Below are 22762 nucleotides of genomic sequence, written 5' to 3' on the forward strand. Positions count from 1 at the left end.
TAAAAACTAAATTAACGAAAAAAGAGTAAATTCAAAGTTTAATTATTAAATATTATTAGAAGTTCAAAGGTTTTGCATTGCCTTAGTAAGTTCTTCATAATCAATATGAACTTCTTGGCCATCTTCTGGAGTGTTAAATTCAGATGGGTGACCATGTGTTAATATATCTCCAAGTTTCTCGTCTTCCGGTTTATCAACATCTTCACGTCCCTGATTTCTTCGTTCTGATCTAATCCAATCTCTGAAACATACTAAAACTTCCAAAGCATTGCATCCCAATGAGTGACGGGTGTCTCCTAGTTGTTGTCTTGCTTGACTAAATGCACTCTCTGATGCAACAGTTGAAATTGACTCATTCAGCACGTCACGAGCCATAGCGGAAAGAACAGGAAATTGCTTTTCATTGTCATGCCACCATCCCAACGGTGAAAATTCCTTATTGCGAGGCTCTGATTGCTTTTGCAAGTAGAATTGAAGTTCATCAATGTTCCTGCTACTGGTTTGAGTGGAAGGAAACGTAGCCCAAATATTATAACCATCAAGACTTTCATCTTCATTCATATTAGCAGATGCAGTAGTAGTACAATGCATAGTGGGATTAACATTGCCTATATTAATATTAGCACCATCAATTATATTTGCATAATAATTATATAATTGTTGTAGATAATTATTTAGCTTGTTCATACAACAATATATATTTGGGGTTTCAGTTGGTCCAATCTCCATTTAACTATATAAAGCATTGATTAATTGATGACAATTAGACATCTTTATAGAAGGATTTAAAACAGAACCAATTAAGTAAATCGGAGGAATTCGAAAAATCGGAGGAATTGGAAAGAAATATTTTTTGAATTTGGCTTGCATTTTTTCAACAGCATCCTTATATTTTTCTTTCTTCTTAAATTCAGAGAGTAGAAAAGAAATTTCAGCTATATGTACTAAAGCCATAGTAACAGTAAGGTAATATGCTCTAGAAAACTCAACAGTAGCTGTATAAAATTTATGTAAAAATTGAACAACATCATTAATGGCCTCCCAAGTATTAGTTGTTAACATACGGTTTGGATCAGTACAATGCGCATTAGCAACCTTATTACAAACTCTTTTTGCAACATTAAACATATTGTGAAAATTTAACTACTAACAAAAATTAAATATGCAAATAAAATAGTAAATAAGAGAAAGAGTTGGAGGGAGTGCACCGAATTCCGAAATAACTTGAACACTTGATGATTTTCGCAACTCCAATGTTACCACGAAGAAACGTCAATTGTTCAAAGTTCAAAGTTCAAACTTCAAATAATACGATAAATTAAATTCCCAAAAAAAATGAGAGCCAAATACTTGATTGCAATTTAGGTGAAGAATGAGAGAATCACAATTGAGATTGAGTTTGAGAAATGAGAGATGAGTGAAGAAATGAAGAAGAGGGGGAGTGTATTTATAGTTTTTCAAATGGCTAAATTACTAATTACTAAAAGTGTTATTTTTATAAAATAATTGCCCAAAAAAGGGTCATTCTTGCAATAATTCCGTTGGGCAACGGTCAAATTTGAAGCTGACCGTTGCCAACGGTCAAATTCGATTTTAAAAATAAAATAAAATAAAATATCAAAAATAGTCGTTGAATCGGGTCGGGCCGGTTAATCGGTTCAACAGAGAATTTATTAAACCGGTTTAGATCGGTCCGGTTAACCGATTTTTTTTTTTACGGACCAACCCCTAACCCAGCCCACCCGACCCCCTAACTACCAAACCGGGCCGGGCCGGGTTAATACCGGTCCGGTCCAGTACAAACTACTTCCTACTACCATATGCATCGGATTGTAGCCCATAAAGAGTTGGAAAAAATTACCCGCCTCTCTTTATCAGCCTGCACTAGATATTGAACATTAACCCAAGTTTTTCACCACTTTATTGATGGCTAAGCCACATTCTTGGGCTGTTAAAATGCTGTCCTCGTAATTCCCATTCATCCAATGCCTTCTAAGAATCTGGCTCGTGTCTATTGAACCTTTGGTAGGTAAACAGGGAACTAAAAGGAATGGTTTGTAAAGTCAAGAATGTAAAAGAATTGTTTTCTTTCATTTAAGACGAAGAGAAACAAAGCGCTCCTTTGCTTCAACGTTAAAATTCCCTGCAGATTCACCTCCTGAAACAAAGTTTTAAAAGGCCATTCAGAAAATAATTAATTCACCTTTCAACTTTCTCCTTTTGAAAAAACCCCAAAAATGACGAAAGTTAAGTTCCTAATCCCTTCCCCACTTTCCAAACAAAGGAGAAATCACATAAAACTATACCACGAAATAACCTTAGTACAGCACTAAGGTTTTGACTCATGTTTCTCTTATACTGGGTGGTGTACCCTGTGAACCAAAATTTCAAACTCACAATCAATAAGTACAAGAAGACATCAAAGACCATTAAAACAAGAAACTGCACTCGACTCCAGAACCCAATTAAAATCCAAACCACCACAAAGACCAACAAATAAGACCACAAGACACATTGCTTATATCTATCATATCTATAGGATCAGACAGAAACAATGAATACTATAAACCTTTCAAAAAAGAAAACCCTGACTGACAAATACAAACAATTTAATTCTTCTCAACAGCATTCTCTTCATTCTTATCTTCCTTTTCCTCTGTAGGTGCAGGGGCTTCTTTGTCTTCAGCCTTGTTTTCTTTATCTTTGCTTTCAACACTAAGTTTTTCAATAAGTTCAGTAGCAGCAGCAGCAGCTCCTTCACTTTCTTCAGATTTCGTCTGTTGAGATTCAGCAATTTCTTCAACCTTTTCTTTGAAAGATTTGCAATCTGAGAGACAAGATAAAAACTATGTTATACTATGGTTTTGAAGGACCCAGAGGTAATGTGAAGAATCGCTCCAATTATCTCATATAACTCTAGTCTACAAATCTTGGTAATATCAGACAGTTGTGCAGTGTTGATTTAAGATGAGTTGCAGCTTTACAACCCATGATGTTATCAAGTTTAATGAATGTACTCAAGGAGGTTGGAGCCATTAATCAGTAATCACTATAATGTGGAATGGACTCAGAAAATTGCGATTTACAAGTCAAGAATATCCCAGAAAATTCATTTCTGATACTAGATTCATCAACCTCAAAATCAAATTAGTGAATAAACATTACTTAATTACCATAATTCATCGGCAAACTCTAATCAGTACCTAAACCCGTAGAAGTACCAATTCCCAAACACCATTCCTTAGTATGAGCTATCATAGACGTGTAGAACCTATATTTATATGCTGATAATGCTCATCTTTCGTCATATTGTTAATATCATACTCATTCCAAGCTAGTTCGACAAAATTATGATATCTCACTCTTTTTTGAGAATGGTTATGCTATTTCACTCTTCAAACCATATCCCAGTCTATCTCCAAATAACAGAAGATATAAACTACACACATTGGTCTCTACCAGACATAATTCTCCTGGTACTATCATGTAATACACCCTTACATTTGGACATTCAATGCAAAAATCTGTTCGCATTAGAAAGTAGAAAATCATGGTTTTACACTTGCTCCTGCTTTCTCTCTTTTATAAGTAATCTCACTCTAGATTTGCTCCAAAGTTGTTGCAAAAATAGGAGGTAGCATAGAATAACTACTAACACATCAAACTCAAACTAGCTGGACTCATCAATAGGAATCCTCTATATCCATTCCATTTGGAACCATTTTAATTCATTACTAATAATGTCTTTAAATACAAATTAGGGCACTCTACACTAGAGGTTCCCCAATCTCAACGCCTACAAAAGGAGGTTGCATTTGATTTAACTGGTGACCCAGTCTGTGTTTAACTTATTTCATTTTTCATCTGGCACTTGATAAATCAAGTTTTGACATAGAACACGTAAAATAGCATATGGCTATCCTATCCAAAGCACTTTCGCGTGGTTGGCAGACATCAAATACAAAGAAGAAAATTACGCGAAAAGCATCTTTTAGCTAAAAGCAGAACAATAAAATCCAAAAGATGCATAAACAGAGTACTCACTCTCAATTGAAGCAAAACGGATGCAAAAAGTCTCCTCTTTTAATTCCCCATCAGCAAAATCAGCAGCATGCCACACGCAAGACTTCTCATTTCCAGCATGTTCTTGAATCGACATAGTAGGAAGGACTACACAAACGATTATCAAACAACACTTCAGAATAAATACAATCACAAACACATAATAGAAAAATAAAACAAAACGAGAAAGAAAGATTCTGACCCAAGTGGTTGGCGCAGATTTTCAGTGTCTTGGATTGTCTCATGACAAGCCTAACCTTTGCAGTTTCCTTGTGCTTGAGAAGCTTCACAGTCCCAGCACCTCTCTCTTTCCATGCATTCCCTTCCTTATCAAATCTGTATAACTTTGATTTCCTACAATACCCACAACCAATCATCATTCTCTCTTTTTGCTTCGCAAAAGGGATAGTTCACCAAATTTTTATGTATAACTCCATCCCTCCCTAAGAATGGGGTTTGGCAAGAATAAACTCAATTCACTTTCCTTGAACTTTTGGAATAAGATTACATACATAAAAATGACATAAAAGGTAGTAATATAATTATGCATTATACTTAAAAATATTTTTTAGTCATGTGGTGGCATGCTTCAACTATTCCACCCGATATTTGCTAACACTCAGCAACATAGGTACGAGATAACTCTACAAAAAGTTTTTTTTTATACTTAAAACAATTTTAAAAAATATTTGAAATCACAATCAAATGAAAGAGTCTAAATGGAGCAACATGATTAGAGATCATCCATATAGCCAACCCCAACTAGATTGGTTATTGAGACACAGTAATATTTTATGCAATCTCGAAGAGCTTAAAGTTTATTTTTGGGGAAAAAATAATAAACAAATCTATATTCTTTAAGTGGGGAGATCAGTGAAATAAAAGATTAGGGGGATACTAACAGATCAAGAAGAACGTCTTCATTTTCTTCACCAGTGGAGACAGTAACTTCTTGCAGCTTCACAATTGGAGCAACTTGAGCACCAGTGTCTTCATCATCTGCAGTAGCACTTGGGTTTTCTTCTTCTACTTCTTTCTTCTCCAATTTAGGCTCTGCACTGCTTGCCATTACTCGATATGATTTTGTTTTTTGCTTCTCTGTGTGTGTGTGTGTGCGCCTTAGAACTTTTTTGCTGTGGAGAGATACGGCGGGGTGAATGGAATGGTAGGGTTTGAAGAAGAATGGAGGAGATCGTAGGGTTTTAGATTGAAGAGAAGTTGCCTTTTTTTTTTTTGTTGCTTTTTTGCTTTTTTGTGGTGGAAATTGTATTGGTAGTCCTCTAGGTTCAATTAAACTACAGATTTGGCCCCTTTTCAACCTTCATTTGTTTCTTTTAAGAAATTTCTTTTTGTATAATTTACAACAACAAGTAAGGTCTGGGATGATAATGTGTAGGGACCTTACCCGTCTTACGAAGTAGAGAGGTTATTTCCGAAGAATTATTCTTGTGTAATTTAAGTATTTCGTTTTCTTGCCTTTACAAATTACATACCAAATCGTTTAAGTAAACTTAATTGGCTCAACATAAGAGAAATCATCTCTTAATTCTTTTAGATCTATATTTATTGTTTCGATTAACGGAGATCAAAAGCATTAATGGACTGTGTTTGGCGAGGAATTGTTATTTGAGAATATTAAAGATATTGAGTGACCCGATCAAAACATGTTTTCAGTCGAAAATTAAATTTATAAATTAAGAAATAACCAGCAAAATACATACTCAACTTGTGATATAAGGGAAAATATTTTCCCGAAGAATAGATAATTATCTTACTTAGTTTTTGATATTTTGTTAGTAAGCAAAAAATATTATCCAAAAAATATTTATATAGAATTTAGGGAAATACTAGGGAAAAAATGATAGGTGGGTGGGTGGTGGGGTTCGTAGGTCGAGGTCATTGTTGGGGCATGGGGTGAGCATGGGAGTGATATACGGAATTGGTGGGGTGTGACAAGGGGGTGGGTAGGTGCGACGGGGATGAGGGAGTTGGTGGATATAGGGGGTGCGATGGGACCACCCAGTCGCACCTACCCACAGCTTAGAAGTGTTGTTTTCCTGGGGCTGAGCCAGAGTCTGTGTGGATCATAATATGGGTTAGAAGTGTTGTTTCCCCCCTCTTGAATTAAAGGATACGAATATCATTTTCCTCATAATCGGGAAAAAAATGAGTTCATACAAAAAAAAAAATCAAATATCTAAACTAACAATACATAGAAAAATTAAAAGACATTTTATGGAAAAAGTTTTCCTCCATACCAAACACACCTTCAATAAAAAAAATTTACGGGAATATGGGAGACAATTATTTTTGTGAAATTGGGTAAAGTTGTTGTCCTGGTGGAAAAATACTTGTCACAAGAAAACGCTAGTTTGTAAACTTTTGCAATCCAATTCATTTCATATTGTCTACATTTTCCCAACTTCTTATATGGATGGATGACACATGTCCCTTTTTTATATTAATGGTTTAGATTTAATTTGCAAAAGTTGAGTCTTAATCATAGTTAGAGTAATATAGTCTATTTCCATTAGCTCCCAATAATTTGGGAAATCCCACAATTCTAGCAAAACAAAAAGGGCTTTAACTATATTTTCAGAATGTATAAGTAATCAAATTATTCTCAGCTGCCATTTTCCCGTTCGTTACTAAGTTTTTCTCTTTTTTATTTTTATTTTATATTACAACTTGCTTTTTTCAAATAGTCAAGACTTTTTTTAAGAAAAATTTCTTCAAAGAAAAGTAAATTCCCATTCGACTTTCAGTCATGAAAGAAGTATATCTCAGTGTTGCAACAGACATATACATGAAAAACAAGACACAATCGTATATGTAATAAATAAATATAAAATTATTTGTTGATAAATGTACAGCTTGTGAATATCTTCTTTATCCTTTTTAATTCATTGATTTTTGAAGTGACCGGTGAAAGACTGGCAATGGAAATAGGGAAGAAGCTAGCTGAAAATTTTAAAAATTATCTTGAGAAATTGATTGCCTTAAAATTGGAGCGCTATGGGATATAATTCCCCGAAATTATTGAATTAATGATGTAAGTGATCTTAAAATGCTCTTTATCTCATTCTTAAACTGATATTACATACGAGTCTTTGCAAGAACCTAGCATGAATAGTCAATTTATTTTCAGCAATAACGAAACTTCATTGTCTAAATTTTTATTCATTGTTGTTTCCTTTTCTAGTGGTCAATTTTAGGGTGTTTTCTTTTTTGGTTGAATTTTGCTCTAACAATGATCTCTCAAAAACGTATTATCCATGGTAAGAATCTGTATAATTGTATGTGTTGCATGATTTTTGGTGCTATTTTTGAAGTAATTTTGGGCACCATTGATATAGTTTGTAGGAAAAAATATTAAAAAAATTAAAAATTATATATTTAATATTATCTATTATTCCAATCATGGTTAAGACTCTTCTTTTGTAAATTAAATCTAAACCATTAATATATAAAAAAAAGGAATATGTGTCATCCATCCAAGCAGGAACTTGGAAAAATGGAGACAATAGGAAATGGATTGGAGAGGAGTTGAATTCGCCAATGATAGCCCGCGATGGAAGAAGTTCAAAGAGAATCCAAATTATCAAAGTAGCCCTTGCAATCTTTACTTTAACAAAGCGCATATTACAGTTACAGCTTGTTTGGATGGTTGTTATAGGTCGTTTCATAATGTATTGTATTGTATTGTATTATATTATATTGTATTGTATTATACTGTATTGTTTTGATTAATACAATGTTTGGATAGATTGTATCGTTTGTTATTGTTTCATGATATCACGCACCAACAATATGAAAAATAAACTTGCAATATTATAGAAAAAAATTATGATACAATTTAAATTTATTATATAAAAAGGTAGAATAAATAATAAAATAAAATTATTTAATTACTATGCAACCACACCAAATCGGTCGTTACGTAATGAAGGATTTAACGATATGATACAATAAAATTTAAGTAACAACCAAAACAAACATCGTATTTAAAGTAACAAGGGCAAAGTTTCAAATATGCCCTTGTATTATACGAAATTGAGCACACTTGCCCTTCGTTAATACTTTAGCTCAAATATGCCCTTACAGTCACATAGTTGGTCTATATATGCCCTTAGAATTACACAGTTGGCCCATATATGCCCTTTTCGAAACGAAATTCACCCAAACTAATTAGCTCTTTCGTTAATTGTATTAAAGTGTATTACAAACACTATTTCCTTTTTATTAGTACTTTTTTTCTTTACCTTTCTCTTTTCTTTCTTCTTTTTTCTTTTCTTCTTTTTTTTTCCCTTTTTCTCTCCCTTATCCGATTTTCTCCATTACTGATGTCTTCTCCATTTTCATCACCAATTTCACTTGACAAAACTCATGAATTTCAATTACTAAGAAAATTCTCCCATAAGGTAATCAAGTTCCAATTACTACTCTATATGTCCGTACTAGATGGGGCTTTCGGTTGTGTCTTGGGACAACACGATAAGACGGGGAGAAAAGAGCATGATATATACTATCTGAGTAAGAAGTTCACACCATACGAGGCACGATATTCTTTGCTAGAACGCACCTGTTGTGCCCTGACATGGATAGCTCAAAAGTTGAGGCACTGTTTCTGTGCCTATACCACGTATCTCATATCAAGGATGGATTCTCTAAAATATATTTTTCAGAAACCCATGCCTACCGGGAAGCTAGCAAAATGGCAGATACTATTGAGTGAATTTGATATCGTCTACGTAACTCAGAAGGTAGTCAAGGGACATGCATTAGCAGATCATCTGGCAGAAAATCTTGTAGGAGGAGAATACGAATAGTTGAAAACGTATTTTCCCGACGAAGAGATATTATTTGTAGGAGAAGAGATCACTGAAACCTACGACGGTTAGAGAATGTTCTTCGATGGGGCTGCAAATTTCAAAGGAGTGGGTATCAGATCTGTTTGGTATAAGAGACAGGTCAACATCACCCGGTATCCGCAAAACTCAGATTTTCGTGCACCAACAATATGGCAGAATATGAGGCTTGCATCTTGGGGCCCAATTTGGCCATTGACATGAACATTCAGGAATTGCTGGTTATTGGTGATTCAGACCTTTTGGTACATCAGGTTCTAGGAAAGTGGGCTACAAAGAATACCAAAATATTACCATATATGTACTATGTGCAAGAGTTGATGAAGAGATTCACAAAGATACAGTTCATACATGTTCCGAGAATCCAGAATGAGATCGCAGACGCATTGGCCACCCTGTCTTCCATGATACAACACCCGGATAAGAATTTCATCGACCCTATTCCACTAAGAATCCATAATCGGCCAGCTTATTGCGCTCATGTTGAAGAAAAAACGGATGGCAATCTGTGGTTTCATGACATCAAAGAATACCTAGCAAAAGAAGAGTACCCGGAGCATGCAAATCATACTCAGAAATGCACACTCCGAAGATTATCCAACCATTTCTTCCAAAGTGGAGGAATTCTATACAGAAGGACTCCAGACTTAGGATTATTACGGTGTGTTGACGCTAAGGAAGCTTCCAAACTGCTCGAAGAGATATTGCCGGAACTTGAAACCACACATGAACAATTTTGTTTTAGCCAAGAAGATATTAAGAGCAGGATATTTTTTGGATGACTATGGAAACAGACTGCATCGGGTATGTTCAAAGGTGTCATCAGTGACAAATACATGCAGATATGATACAAGTGCCACCAAATAAACTCAATGCAACAAGTGTGCCTTGGCCTTTCGTCACTTGGGGAATGGATGTCATCGGTCCGATCGAACCTGCCACTTCAAATGAGCACAGGTTCATTTTAGTGGCCATAGACTACTTCACAAAATAGGTTGAGGCTGCATCTTACAAAGCTGTAACCAAGAAAGTCGTCGCAGATTTTGTTAGGGATTGTATTGTTTGCCGATTCGGGGTGCCAAAATCCATCATCAATGACAATGCCACCAACCTCAACAGTGACTTAATGAAATCTGTGTGTGAAACCTTCAAGATCAAGCATAAGAATTCCACAGCATACAGGCCTCAAATGAATGAAGCCATGGAGGCCGCAAACAAGAACATCAAGAAAATATTGAGAATGATAGTAGACAACCACAAGCAATGGCACGAGAAATTACCATTTGCCTTATTGGGGTATCGTACCACAGTCCGCACATCAACCGGAGCAACCCCCTACTTGCTGGTCTACGGTACTGAAGCTGTCATTCCCGCCGAAGTCGAAATTCCTTCTTTAAGAATTATGCAAGCGGCTGAACTCAGTGACGCATAATGGATACGAAGTTGCTATGAACAATTAGCTCTTATTGATGGGAAAAGAATGAATGCGTTATGCCATGGTCAACTTTACCAAAATAGAATGTCCAGAGCTTTCTACAAAAGGGTCAGGCCTAGACAGTCCACACCGGGGCAGCTGGTGCTGAAGCGGATCTTCCCGCATCAAGATGAAGCCAAAGGGAAAGTTTCACCCAATTGGCAAGGGCCCTACATGGTTCACAGAGTACTAACAGGAGGAGCACTCATACTTGCGGAAATGGACGGAGAAATTTGGCCAAAGTCCATCAACTTAGACGCAGTCAAGAGATACTATGTTTAGATTGTTCGCATTTCTTCTGATGTAACTGAACTACGCTCGACCTAATTCTCGTTTAAGAGAGGATACGTAGGCATCCCTGTGGGTTCAGTTACAACTCAATAAAATCTTCATTTTTACCATGGTCAGAAACTGGGGCAGAATTTTGAGGAGGATCCTCAAAATTCCGGAGCAAGTCCAGCTAACTTTGTCATATGTAGAACGGTCAAAGAATCGCTTATTGAACTGGGGCAGAATTTTGAGGAGGACCCTCAAAATTCTAATGCAAAGAAGTCGCAATGTCTCTAAAAGTGTCACAGTCATTGGTTCATCTAACTTACTTGATATTGCATACTACTATGTTTTTAATTAGCTACATTCATCAAATGCACTCATATTTTCTCAAAAACTTTATTTTTATAAACAACCAGATGCTACCCAGGACAACTCGAACAGGATCTCGAAATAAGAGCAAAGCAAGAAGGTGAAAGCACAGACCAACCTTCCCTGCAAAGCTCACGATTTTTCTTTGGATGCAGGCACAATGAACATAACAGGAATATTCACAAAAATCACTATTTTCATAACGACAAAGTTGCCAAACGCAAACATATCTCCAGCTAAGAAATACTCTACTATCACTCATCGCCCTCTTTTTGCATGAGGCTAAGCATTGCCTTTATTTGCATGAGACTAAGCACTGCCTCTTTTTCCTTGCATGAGGCTAAGCACTGCCTCCCTAATTGCATAAGGCTAAGCTATGCCTTTCCTTTTTTGAGACTAAGCACTCTCTCCTAATTGCATGAGACTAAGCACTGTCTCCTTTTCCTTGCATGAGGCTAAGCACTGCCTCCCTAATTGCATAAGGCTAAGCATTGCCTTTCCTTGCATGAGATTAAGCACTGTCTCCTTTTCTTGCATGAGACTAAGCATTGCCTCCCTAATTGCATAAGGCTAAGCTATGCCTTTCCTTGTATGAGACTAAGCACTGTCTCCTAATTGCATGAGACTAAGCACTGTCTCCTTTTCCTTGCATGAGGCTAAGCACTGCCTCCCTAATTGCATAAGGCTAAGCATCGCCTTATCCTTGCATAATACCAACTGCTACCTCCGTTATGCTACTTGAAATCTAGCACTATTTTCTACTTTCCCGGGGCTAAGCTCTGACCCAATCTTACACAAGACTAAGCTTTGTCTTGTTTCGCTTCGCATATGACCAAGCATCATGTCTTTGCATCTTATGGGCTGAAACATCACCATTTTGTCCAAAGGCGTCATAGTCTGAAGGCATTATCCGTATAGCCGGAAGACACCATGCCATGGCCCGAGGACCTCTCAATATTGCACATCATTATTCAAAGGCGTCATGGTTCAGAGGCACCATTCTCATGACCCGAGAACATCATTTCATGGCCTGTGAATCCTTTATCACTCGATTCATGGCCCAAACATCATGGTCTAAGGACATCATCCTCATCATCCAAAGACAACTTTCATGGTCCAAAGGGAATTTGCATCATGTTTAAATTCTCGCAATAATCCCATATATACTTGCATGCATTGTGTTTAAGTTTTGCAGGTAATCCAGGAGGTAACCGTTCTCTTAACAGGAGCAATCTTCGCTCCGGTTTCTGTTTAATGCTCATATCCTGCAATTATTTCAAACACAATCAACCACCATCAGTTACCCACTTTTACTTGATGACTATTCAGATACTCGTTCTAAGATACATCCGTTCACGATTTCGTATAAACTCATTTGATATTGTCCTATCTAAAAGAGCCTTTCCGAAGCATACAACTATTCTTATAACAACTCCATCGGTTCAGTTCACCGTTGGATCCAGAACTACACACGACCTGATTCCCGTAACACCAGGGATATGTAGGCAACTCAGAAACCAGAGTTCGGCCTCCATTTTTCAAATCATCCCATTCGGTCAAAATCGGTCATCATTTCTTTACCCGACAATTCTTTCATCATTCCCGAGTAAAGAGAGGCAACTGTTGATACCCAATTTTCCCCTCATATTTTCTAAAAATGCATATATACTTTCAAAATGGCATATTTGCATCATCATTTAGTTTACAAACCTATACAAGCATTTTTTATATTTTTTCATAATTTTTAAAGCTCTAAATCAATTTCTTTCTATATTTTTATTATATAAATATCTAATAATTATCCTTTTAATTATTTTGTGATGACTTAATCATCCAAACTTATTATTTACACCAACATGTATATTTTATAATATTTTACTTCATTAATTAATTGCATTTATATTTTTAGGCTAATTGCATATTTTTGCAATAATAGCCTATATTCATGTATAATTACATTATTTGTGCCAAAATAGATTTTTATATTTTTATAATGTTAAGTTATTATTTTCAATTATTCTAGTGCACAAATAATATTTTTTGTTATTTATTAATTACTTTGATAAATTATTTTTGATAAATTTTGGGTATTTAAACAACATTCCAATTTTTAAACAAATTTCGAACCAAATAAATGGCCCAAACACTCAAATACCTAGCCCAATTACCCTAGCCCAAAGACAAAACGACCCATGTCTAATACCCGGTCGCGACCCACTTCTAAACGACCCACCCGTCCAATTTTTTATCTCAGTCATTGATCTCTCAAGATCAACGACCATCGTCTACTCCCCCCTCTTAAATTAACCTAACCCAGAACCCTAGCCGCATCCCCCTTAATTCCCTCTCCTAATCCCACTGATAATAGGATTCGACTACCATTCTCTTGCCATATTCGAATCCTTTTGGTATTGATTGTCCGTCTGTGGTATTACCTAGGTGCTTGCCTAAACATGGCAAGCAATATCTTCCGAAATCAAATCAAAGTGGTTCGAATCTTTGATTTTGAGCACTAGTTTGTCTATATACATTCAATACCATACTGTGTGAGTTCGATTTTGTTTGGATTCTGCTGATTTACACTTTCCCTAAAAAAAAACTAGGGTTTATAGATTTTCTCTCTTAAATTGATTTCAAACATATTTGCATGTTTCCTTTCCTTGTTCGTTGCTTAAATTATTTTGTTTCCTTATATGTTTGCTCAATTTTGACTGCTATATAAACCCCTCCCCCATTCCCTTTTGCACAGACCTTTAATCAAAAAATTTCCACTAAAAAGCTAAAGATCTTCACTCTGTTGTTCGCTTATTCTCTTGTTCTACTTTGGCTCTTGGTCGACTGGAAGCCAAGGCCACTGGAATTTCTATTTTTCTCGGCCTTCCTTGGGTATGGGCATTGCCCTGGGTTCCTTGAAGCCCTTGGAAACTTGACGCATCTAAGGTCCTGGGTTATACTGCTTTGTTGACATTCAAAGTGATTCTATTCTTTTCTTGTTTGTCTACTTGTCAATCAGGAACTGGTGAGTTCTTTAGCCTTTGCAATGTCCATTCTCTTATATTCCTGATTAGCATATTCATGCCTATGAAATTGCATAACCTAATATGTTTTTAGACTATCTCTATGTGTAACTCTGCTTATGATATAAACCTCTCTAGCATTTGCTCATGCCTAAATTGTCAGTTCTAAAATGTATTTGTGTTTAGCTTGAGCAATTTAGACTGTTTGAAGTTCGTTTAGCTTAATGTATTGGTACTTTTAGTGTTTACATTGGTTATATGACATCAGTTTGTTTCCTGCCTTGTCCTGGATTTCAATAGTGATTGATTTGTATCTGTGATATGCCCCAATCCATGCTAAGACCCTCATTCTAGCTATGATTTGCTCCTATGATCATTTTATTCACTTAGTATGTCCTTACCCTACCTAACTTTGTACTCCCTAGCAACTAGTTGGAACCTTTTAGAATAGCTTCTTAACTTGTGTTCCATATAACATTTGATTCTGTTTGCCTTATTGGTGTGAGTTGCACTGTTCAACCCCTGGTTCTTAGCATAATTTGACCCTTAGGCTTGAACCTGTTAGGCTTGAACCTGTTAAGTTAATGTTCTGTTGTTTGTCCTACTTGGCATAATACCTTTCTTATTAATTCCGTAATCCCGGAAGTCATAATCTCCCTTGCTTTCTTGCAAATGTTCCTTGCCTTAATGTGCTAAGTGTGGACTTATGATATTAACATGTCTCTTGAGTTTGTTTACCCTCTATGTTGATATGTTAATTGTGTGATCACTCTTGCAATGCATATTCCTAAAATGCAAATGCACTTCTTCAAACTTTGCTATTTGACTACTACTTTTATTCTAATTGGTTGTTTACCCTATTCTTAACCTATAAATTCTTAGCCGGCTGAAATCCAAGGCCACTAAAGCTTTCTCTATTAACCTCCCTAGTATGAGCACTGCTCGGGATCCATTTTGAGACCCTTGTGAACTCTAACACACTAGGGCCTGAGGTTCTTTGGCCATTTTCCTTACTACTCAGTTCTGTCCTTCTTTCTGCCTGTTGAATGTGCAAATTGACTTGTGTAAGTGATTGTTTCCTAGATCCTATGATCAAACCATGGTTGTTGGGTTTGGTTCGAGTTCTCCTATGGTTTTGGGCTATGTTGAGATCTGCGTGGAGAAAGAACTTAGTTGAAGGCTTGTCAGTGCTGGGTATCTTTTGGGCATGTCTTGGGCCTACTGTTATTGCTTGAACTACTTTGTAATTTATTCATTATTGGGCATGTAATAATTCTGTAATAACAATTGGGGTGATAGTGAAATTGGGAAATGGGTATCTTTTAATATTTGCATGAAAAAGGTTAGAAAGCATGTTTATAGGATTTGTGTGATCTATTTGCTATCTGACTTGTTATATGTGAATTTCTTTGGGCACTATTAGAAATTATGTCATTAGGGGACCACACACTCACATAATTAGTATGTTGTCAATGCATGAGTATTCTATCTATTCTTGTGTCTACTGCTATGTGTTGCTAGACAGCATGCCTATAGGAAATAATTGCTAATGACTGCTCCTTAATCTGCTCAGTAGATATCATGCCCATAGGATTTTAACTAATTAATTCGCTATTGCAATCTCATCGTCCATTTAGAAAGCATGCCTATAGGAGCTAATTGTATGAGAATCAGTTCCAATCGCCAAGCTTTAGAAATCATGCCTATAGGACATCACTACTCGCTTTTCAAACGCTGTTCTATTGTTTATCCATGCGATTATTAGGAAGCGTAATAATTTTGAGCATTTCCGATAAGTTCCGTTGTTCCATATTGTATAAATCACTTAGAAATCATGCATATAGATGTGTCCACTGATAATCTTTAATAAACCACCTAGCAGCATCTGGCATTTACCAATTGGTAATTTGGAAATCCTTTGGTCTAAAAATGGCTTGCGTATCTGAATCAGATCATCTAGAAACCATGCCTATAGAGTTTCACAACTGCAATCCCTTCAATTATGAAAACTGCCTAATATGTAAAATCTGTTTGCGTGCATTTGTTTGCCTAATTACGGAGGCTAATGTGAGCCTTTAATTGGGTCTAATTGCAGTCCTATTTATTTTGAATTGTCGCCTAATTTTAATATTTTTGTGCAGCCTAAGTCAAGTCTAGAACCACCCAAAAATAGAGGTCCAAATGCCTTCTAGACCATAGGCATAGGACTGGTAGTGCACGCATAAGGCACAATTTAGAATCAACTAGTGCGCTTTAGGTAATAACTTAAAGATAGTAATCGAGTAGCAGGAGATGATAGTCTGTTCCCGCTGAATAATACGAGTAACACCCCATCTTGAGGGAGTTACGAAGTATTATTTATGTTGCACGAAGTGATTCTTTAGGCTAAAAAACTTAGGACCCCCATCTTATCTTTGAATCAAGTGTTTGTATTTATTCAAAGTCTTTGATAATCAAACTTCCCAAACTTCTTGTTTTCTCTGTCTTTATCTATCTGACTAATTCATATAATTCAAGTTCGGCCGGGACCCAAAGTTGTGGACCTCGAAGAGTGCCTAACACCTTCTCCTCGAGGTAATTTCGAGCCCTTACCCGATCTTTGGTGATGCAAACTAGTCAAACCCGAGTCATATGTAAATAGGTGCCCTAACGCACCTTAAAACCCATCAGGTGGTGACTCTCCTCTTTTAATACCTCCTTTAAAAGAGTTGTCACATGTCGAGGCTCGATTTCGAGAGAAAACAGGGTGCGACAACCCCTTAGGCATTGAGTCTTATGTGGAAATTGTATAATTAAAAACCATGTACGCGAGGTGACGAGTGCGTACTTGGTTTATATGTGCAAATTATATCGGTTGAAATTCATATATGCCCTTATGTATTAAATTGGAAAATTGTTGGAACTTAGTAAATCTTTGATTTGTCATGCCTCATTCCTTGTTTGTCGAGTTTGTATTTTATATGAAAATTTGGTGTGATTGCCACTTGGATTTTTATTTGAATTTCGTGTGTTTGTTGATTTGATATTTCTTGGAAATAATCATATTATGTATTTTTCATCTATAAATAATTAATTAAATATGTTTAAATTGAGGCGTTTATATATTTATCTAAAATTTGGATTAAAGAAGGTGTTGTCCTATGATGAGTTATTTTCTCATCCTTGTTGTTGTTTTTGAGATTTTATATACATTGTGTTGAGCCGTGGACTATCTGTTATGAAATTAATTGTCTTTGTTGTACCTTTGGAAAGGTTGTGGCCTACGGGCAATTTGTAAATATGAGTTGATGATGCTGTGCTGTTGTGATAATGTTCTGTGTGAATTGTTGTGTGATTTGGGTTACTGTTATGCGGCGTATAAGGGTGGCATTTCATTATAGATATTATGCGGGCATAAGGGTGGCATTTAACTGTTGTTATATGTGTTGGGATATTGTCTGGGCGGAGCGATAAGGGTGGCTATTGATATTGTCAGGGCGGAGGGATAAAGGAGGCTATTATAGGAGTGATAAGGGTGGCTATAGAAGAGATAAGAGTGTCTATTGTCAGAGATGATATGTAATGATATGGGGTTATTGCGTCGGTAGTTTTCATGTGATGTTGTGATTTTCCTTGTGTTTATTTTTATATCTTGTGCAACTTGTCTTATTGTTTCGGTAAACTTGATAATAGTCTGATCTATGTTGAAAATGTGAGCCTGTGGCTATTGCCGAGCGGATTATGTTATTGGCACATAAATTTGTCACGACCCAAAATCCGACTAGTCGTGATGGCACCTAACCCAACCCGCTAGATAAGCCAATTAACCACTAACCAATTCCAATAACAATTAATAAAGTAATTAAGTAAAGAAATATCTAAATCTTATACATTCCCCAAGGACTGGTACTACAAATCATGAGCTTCTAAGAATAGAGTATACAAAGCTGGTATGAAGTAAATACATCATCTGTTTGAAAAGCGCTTAAATAGAGTTTTATGATTCTAAGGCTACCATGAACAAGAGGCAGCAACAACCGGAACACAGGTACACAATCAGATCCAGCTCCCAACGAACATAACAACATCAGCAGCCAACATCTGCACGCAAGGTGCAGAAGTGTAGTATGAGTACAACCGACCTCGTATACTCAATAAGTAACAAAACTAACCTTAGGTTGAAAGTAGTGACGGGCTTGTACCAATGTCGGGTCCAACACCAATAACCAACAACAGTTCATAACAACATAAAGCAAGTAATAAAAAAAAGTAATTCAGAGATAAAATGCTCAGCTTAATCATGATTTCTGAAAATAGTTCTGCCCTTCAAGTACATCAGTGAAAATAACCAAATTGTTTACCAAGTTTCCAAAAATGTGAATGAGTTTGAAAATAGTAATTTTCCCAAAAATCCTTTCAATAATAAATAACATGTTTCATTTCCTTTCCAGATAGCCAGTGTAAAACAAATGCATCACTATGCCCATATGCCAACATGTGCGAGAAGTCATGAATGACGCGATACCGTACAGTATGAGGAAAAATACACCTCTATGCCTGTATGTCATGTGTGCATGTCAATGCAATGTATCTCAGAGATGAACTCATGTACTCACACTCTCAGAGTACTCAATCTCACTTTCTCACACATTCCACTCATCATGCTCAATCACTCGATACTGTATATGGACAATCCGGCCCAGGGAAGATATATCCCGGAATATACATATCAACTGATCATCAGTCACTCAGTACCGAGTAGGGCCAGTCCAGCCCGTGGAGAAGATCCATCTCCAGGTATATAATGCTTCGGACAAGATCCATATCCAGGAAAGATTTATCCCTCAATAATATCAACCGCGCTCACTGGGGGTGTGTAGAATCCGAAGGGACTCCTTCAGCCCAAGAGCTATTATAAATCAGTATAACTACTGCGGCGTGTAGTCCGATCCCATAAATGTCACTCATAATCAGGCACTCGGCCTCACTCAGTCATCAATATCTCCAGTCTCTCTCTCACAGGCTCACAATGTCATGCTACTAGCCCGAAAACAATGATATGATGCATCAATAAATAACAACAGAGACTGAGATATGATATGCATATGAATACGTATGACTGAGTATATTATGCAATGAAAACAGATAACTCAACAACAAAAATGACCTCGGTGGGTCCTAACAGAATAAGCATGTAGCCTAGACATGGCTTCTAATATGAATCATAGCTCGATAACTCTAGTACGTAGAGATTTCATGATTACAGATAAGTTCAGGTAACTACAGAGTACCACAGAATTAACGGAGTCACAGTTTACATGGTGCACGCCCACATGCCCGTCACCTAGCACGTGTGTCACCTAAACACCAACGCACATAACACATATATTCAGGGTTCATACCCTCAGCCCCAAGATTAGAAGATTTACTTACCTCAAACAAGACGAATCCAATGTCGAGCAAGCTAAAAGATGCTCCAAAAATTCTATTATGCGCGTATCATCTTCTGAACGGCTCGAATCTAGTAATAATAAATTTGATTCAGTCCACGCAATTATAGGAATTAATTCCATATCAAAATACTAATATTTTCCACAAAATCCGAAATTACACTCCAAAAATCGCCAGTGGGGCCCACCTATTGGAATCAGACGAAACTCAATAAATTTGACAACCCATCCAATTACAAGTTCAACCATACTATTTTCACTCAATTCTGACTCCAAATCAATGTTCAAAACTAAAAAATTCATATTATGAAACTTTAGGCCAACACCCCCATTTTCCTCTTTAAATTCATCAACCAATTGCTAAAAATGAAGATAGATTCATGGAATATAATCACAAGAGAGTCAAGAACACTTACCCCAAGTTGTGTGGAAAACTTTCTCTCAAAAATCGCACAAACCGAGCTCCAAGGTTCGAAAATGGGTGAAAAATCATGAACCCTCGAACTTAAAGGGTTCTGTCCAGTCATTCTGCATGTGCGGACAAGAGGCCGCATCTGCGACCTTCGTTGCGTCGGACGAAGCTCGCACCTGCGACTGTGGTCGTTTCTGCGGCACGCAAATCGCATTTGCGGTTGCTGTCACAACCCAAAAAATCATAACCGTCGTGATAACGCTTATCTTGATACTAGGCAAGGCAACAACATCAATAACCCACAATTTCTTTTCAATACTGAAAACATAATAATTAATTTAAGGGGAAAACTCCCACCAATACTGAATATAAATTTACTCCCAAAATCCGATTTCACTGAGTACATGAGCATTTATACATTACATATCTGGGAAAACCCGATCTATAATAATCTGAGACCAAATACAATAAACAAAATGATAGGGAAGGAGAGACAAGGTTTGCTAAACATAGCAACTGTAACGAACCGGTCGATCGTTTTGAGTATTACAACCTCGTTCCCCCATTTACTTCTCTATTTGTGCTTTATAGATATATTATGACCTATCAGATTAGTTAGTTCGGGTCAAGAGAGATTTTGGAATGAATTGAGACACTTAGTCTCTTAAATGGAAAACTAAGTTGGAAAATCGACTGGATATCGATTTATATGTAAGCGACCTCGAATTCGAATTCTATTGATTCCAGTAGCTCCGTATGGCAATTTTGGACTTTGGAGCATGTCCTAGAAAATTATTTGTAGGTTTGTAGTGGAATTAAGCTGGAAATGGCGAAAATTGAATTTTTGGGGAGTTTGACCGAGGGGTTGACTTTTTGATATCGGGGTCGGAATCTGATTCTGGAAATTAGAATAGGCCCGTTATGTGGTCTCGGGTTGATTTCGGGTGGTTAACGGACCAAGGTTTGAAGTTGAAGAATTTTTGAAGATTTGCTGGTTTTGGTGTGATCGCACCTGCGGAAAAGGGCTCACAGGTGCGATGGTCGCAGAAGCGACATTACACACGTAGAAGCGAGGGTCTTCGCAGGTGCGGTGCCTGTTGCGCAAAAGCGCGACCGCAAGTGCAGTCCTAGGCATCATAGAAGCAATATGGGCTAGCCAAGCTATTTTCGCAGAAGCGAATTATTTTCCGCAGAAGCGAGGGTCGCAGGTGCAACCTCTTGTCCGTATCTGCGAAAGTGCTGGGCAAAATCTTTTAAGTTCGAGGGTTCATGATTTTTCACCATTTTCGGATTTTGGAGCTCAGTTTGGGCGACTTTGGAGAGAATGTTTTCCATTCAACTTGGGGTAGGTGTTCTTGACTCCCTTGTGATTATATTCCATGAATCTATCTTCATTTTTAGCAATTGGTTGATGAATTTAAAGAGGAAATTGGGGGGTGTTGGCCTAAAGTTCATAAAACGAATTTTTGAGTTTTGAACATCGATTTGGAGTTAGATTTGAGTGAAGTTTGTATGGTTGAACTTGTAATTGGACGGGTTGTCGTATTTTGTGAGTTTCATCGGATTTCGAGACATGGGCCCCATCTGCGATTTTTGGAGTGTAATTTCGGATTTTGTGGGAAAATATTAGTATTTTGATATGGAATTAATTCCTATAAATTGTGCGGACTGAATCAAATTTATTATGACTAGATTCGAGCCGTTCAAGAGTTGATACGCGTAGAATGGGATTTCTGGAGCATTATTTAGCTTGCTCGACTTTGGATTCGTCTTGTTCGAGTTAAGTAACTCTTCTAATCTTGGAGATGAGGGTATGAACCCTGATTATACATGTTATGTATTTGGTGTTGAGGTGACGCACATGTTAGGTGACGGGCATGTGAGCGTGTACCGTGTGAACTGTGACTCCGTTATCTCTGTGGTATTGTGTAGTTATTTGAACTTGTCTGAAATCATGAAATCTCCATGTACTAGAGTTATCAAATGTGATTCATGTTATAAACTATGTTTAGGCTACATGCTCATCCTGTTGGGACCCACCGAGGTCATTTCTGCTATTGAGTTACCTGCTTTCATTGCATTACATACTCAGTCATACGCATTCAGATGCATATCATATCTCAGTCTCTATTATTATTTATTGATGCATCATATCATTATTTTAGGGCTAGTATTATGACATTGTGAGCCCGTGAGAGAGAGACTGGAGAGATTGATGACCGAGTGAAGCCCAGTGGCTGGTTATGACTGACATTTATGGGATCGGGCTGCATGCCACAGTGGTTACATTGATTTATGATAGTGCTTGGGCTGAAGGAGCCCCTCCGAAGTCTGCACACACCCCAGTGAGCGCGGTTGATATTATTGAGGGATGGATCTTGTCCGAAGCATTATATACCTGGAGATGGATCTTCTCTATGGGCTGGATTGGCCCTACTCGATACTGAGTGATTGATGATCAGTTGATATGTATATTCCGGGATGGATCTTCTCTGGGCCGGATTGGCCATATACAGTACTGAGTGATTGAGCATGATGAGTGGAATGTGTGAGAAAGTGAGATTGAGTACTCTGAGAGCGTGAGTGCATATGTTCATCACTGAGATACATTACATTGACATGCATACATGACATACATGCATAGAGATGTATTTTCCTCATGCTGTACGCTATCACGTCATTCATGATTTCTCACACGTGTTGACATATGAGCATAGTGATGCATTTGTTTTACACTGGTTATCTGGAAAGAAAATGAGACACCTTAATTATCATTGGAAGGATTTTTGGGAAAATTATTATTTTCAAACTTACTCATATTTTTTGGCAACTTCAGTAAACGATTTGGGTTTTTATTG

General features: G+C 37.0%; 1 protein-coding gene across 1 annotated transcript; it reads right to left on the reverse strand.

Moving 5' to 3' along the window:
- Nucleotides 1–2303: 2303 nt before the first annotated feature.
- On the reverse strand, nt 2304–5345 carry LOC104114085 (ran-binding protein 1 homolog c-like). The gene is made up of 4 exons (XM_009624449.4): nt 4965–5345; nt 4265–4416; nt 4045–4170; nt 2304–2827 (listed from the first exon to the last, which is right to left on the reverse strand). Exons 1-4 carry the CDS (start codon nt 5129–5131, stop codon nt 2610–2612), a joined length of 663 nt encoding a protein of 220 aa, XP_009622744.1. The 5' UTR covers nt 5132–5345; the 3' UTR covers nt 2304–2609.
- Between the last annotated feature and the right edge of the window lie 17417 nt (nt 5346–22762).

Source organism: Nicotiana tomentosiformis, chromosome 8 (assembly GCF_000390325.3).
Source record: "Nicotiana tomentosiformis chromosome 8, ASM39032v3, whole genome shotgun sequence".
Classification (NCBI taxonomy): domain Eukaryota; kingdom Viridiplantae; phylum Streptophyta; class Magnoliopsida; order Solanales; family Solanaceae; genus Nicotiana; species Nicotiana tomentosiformis.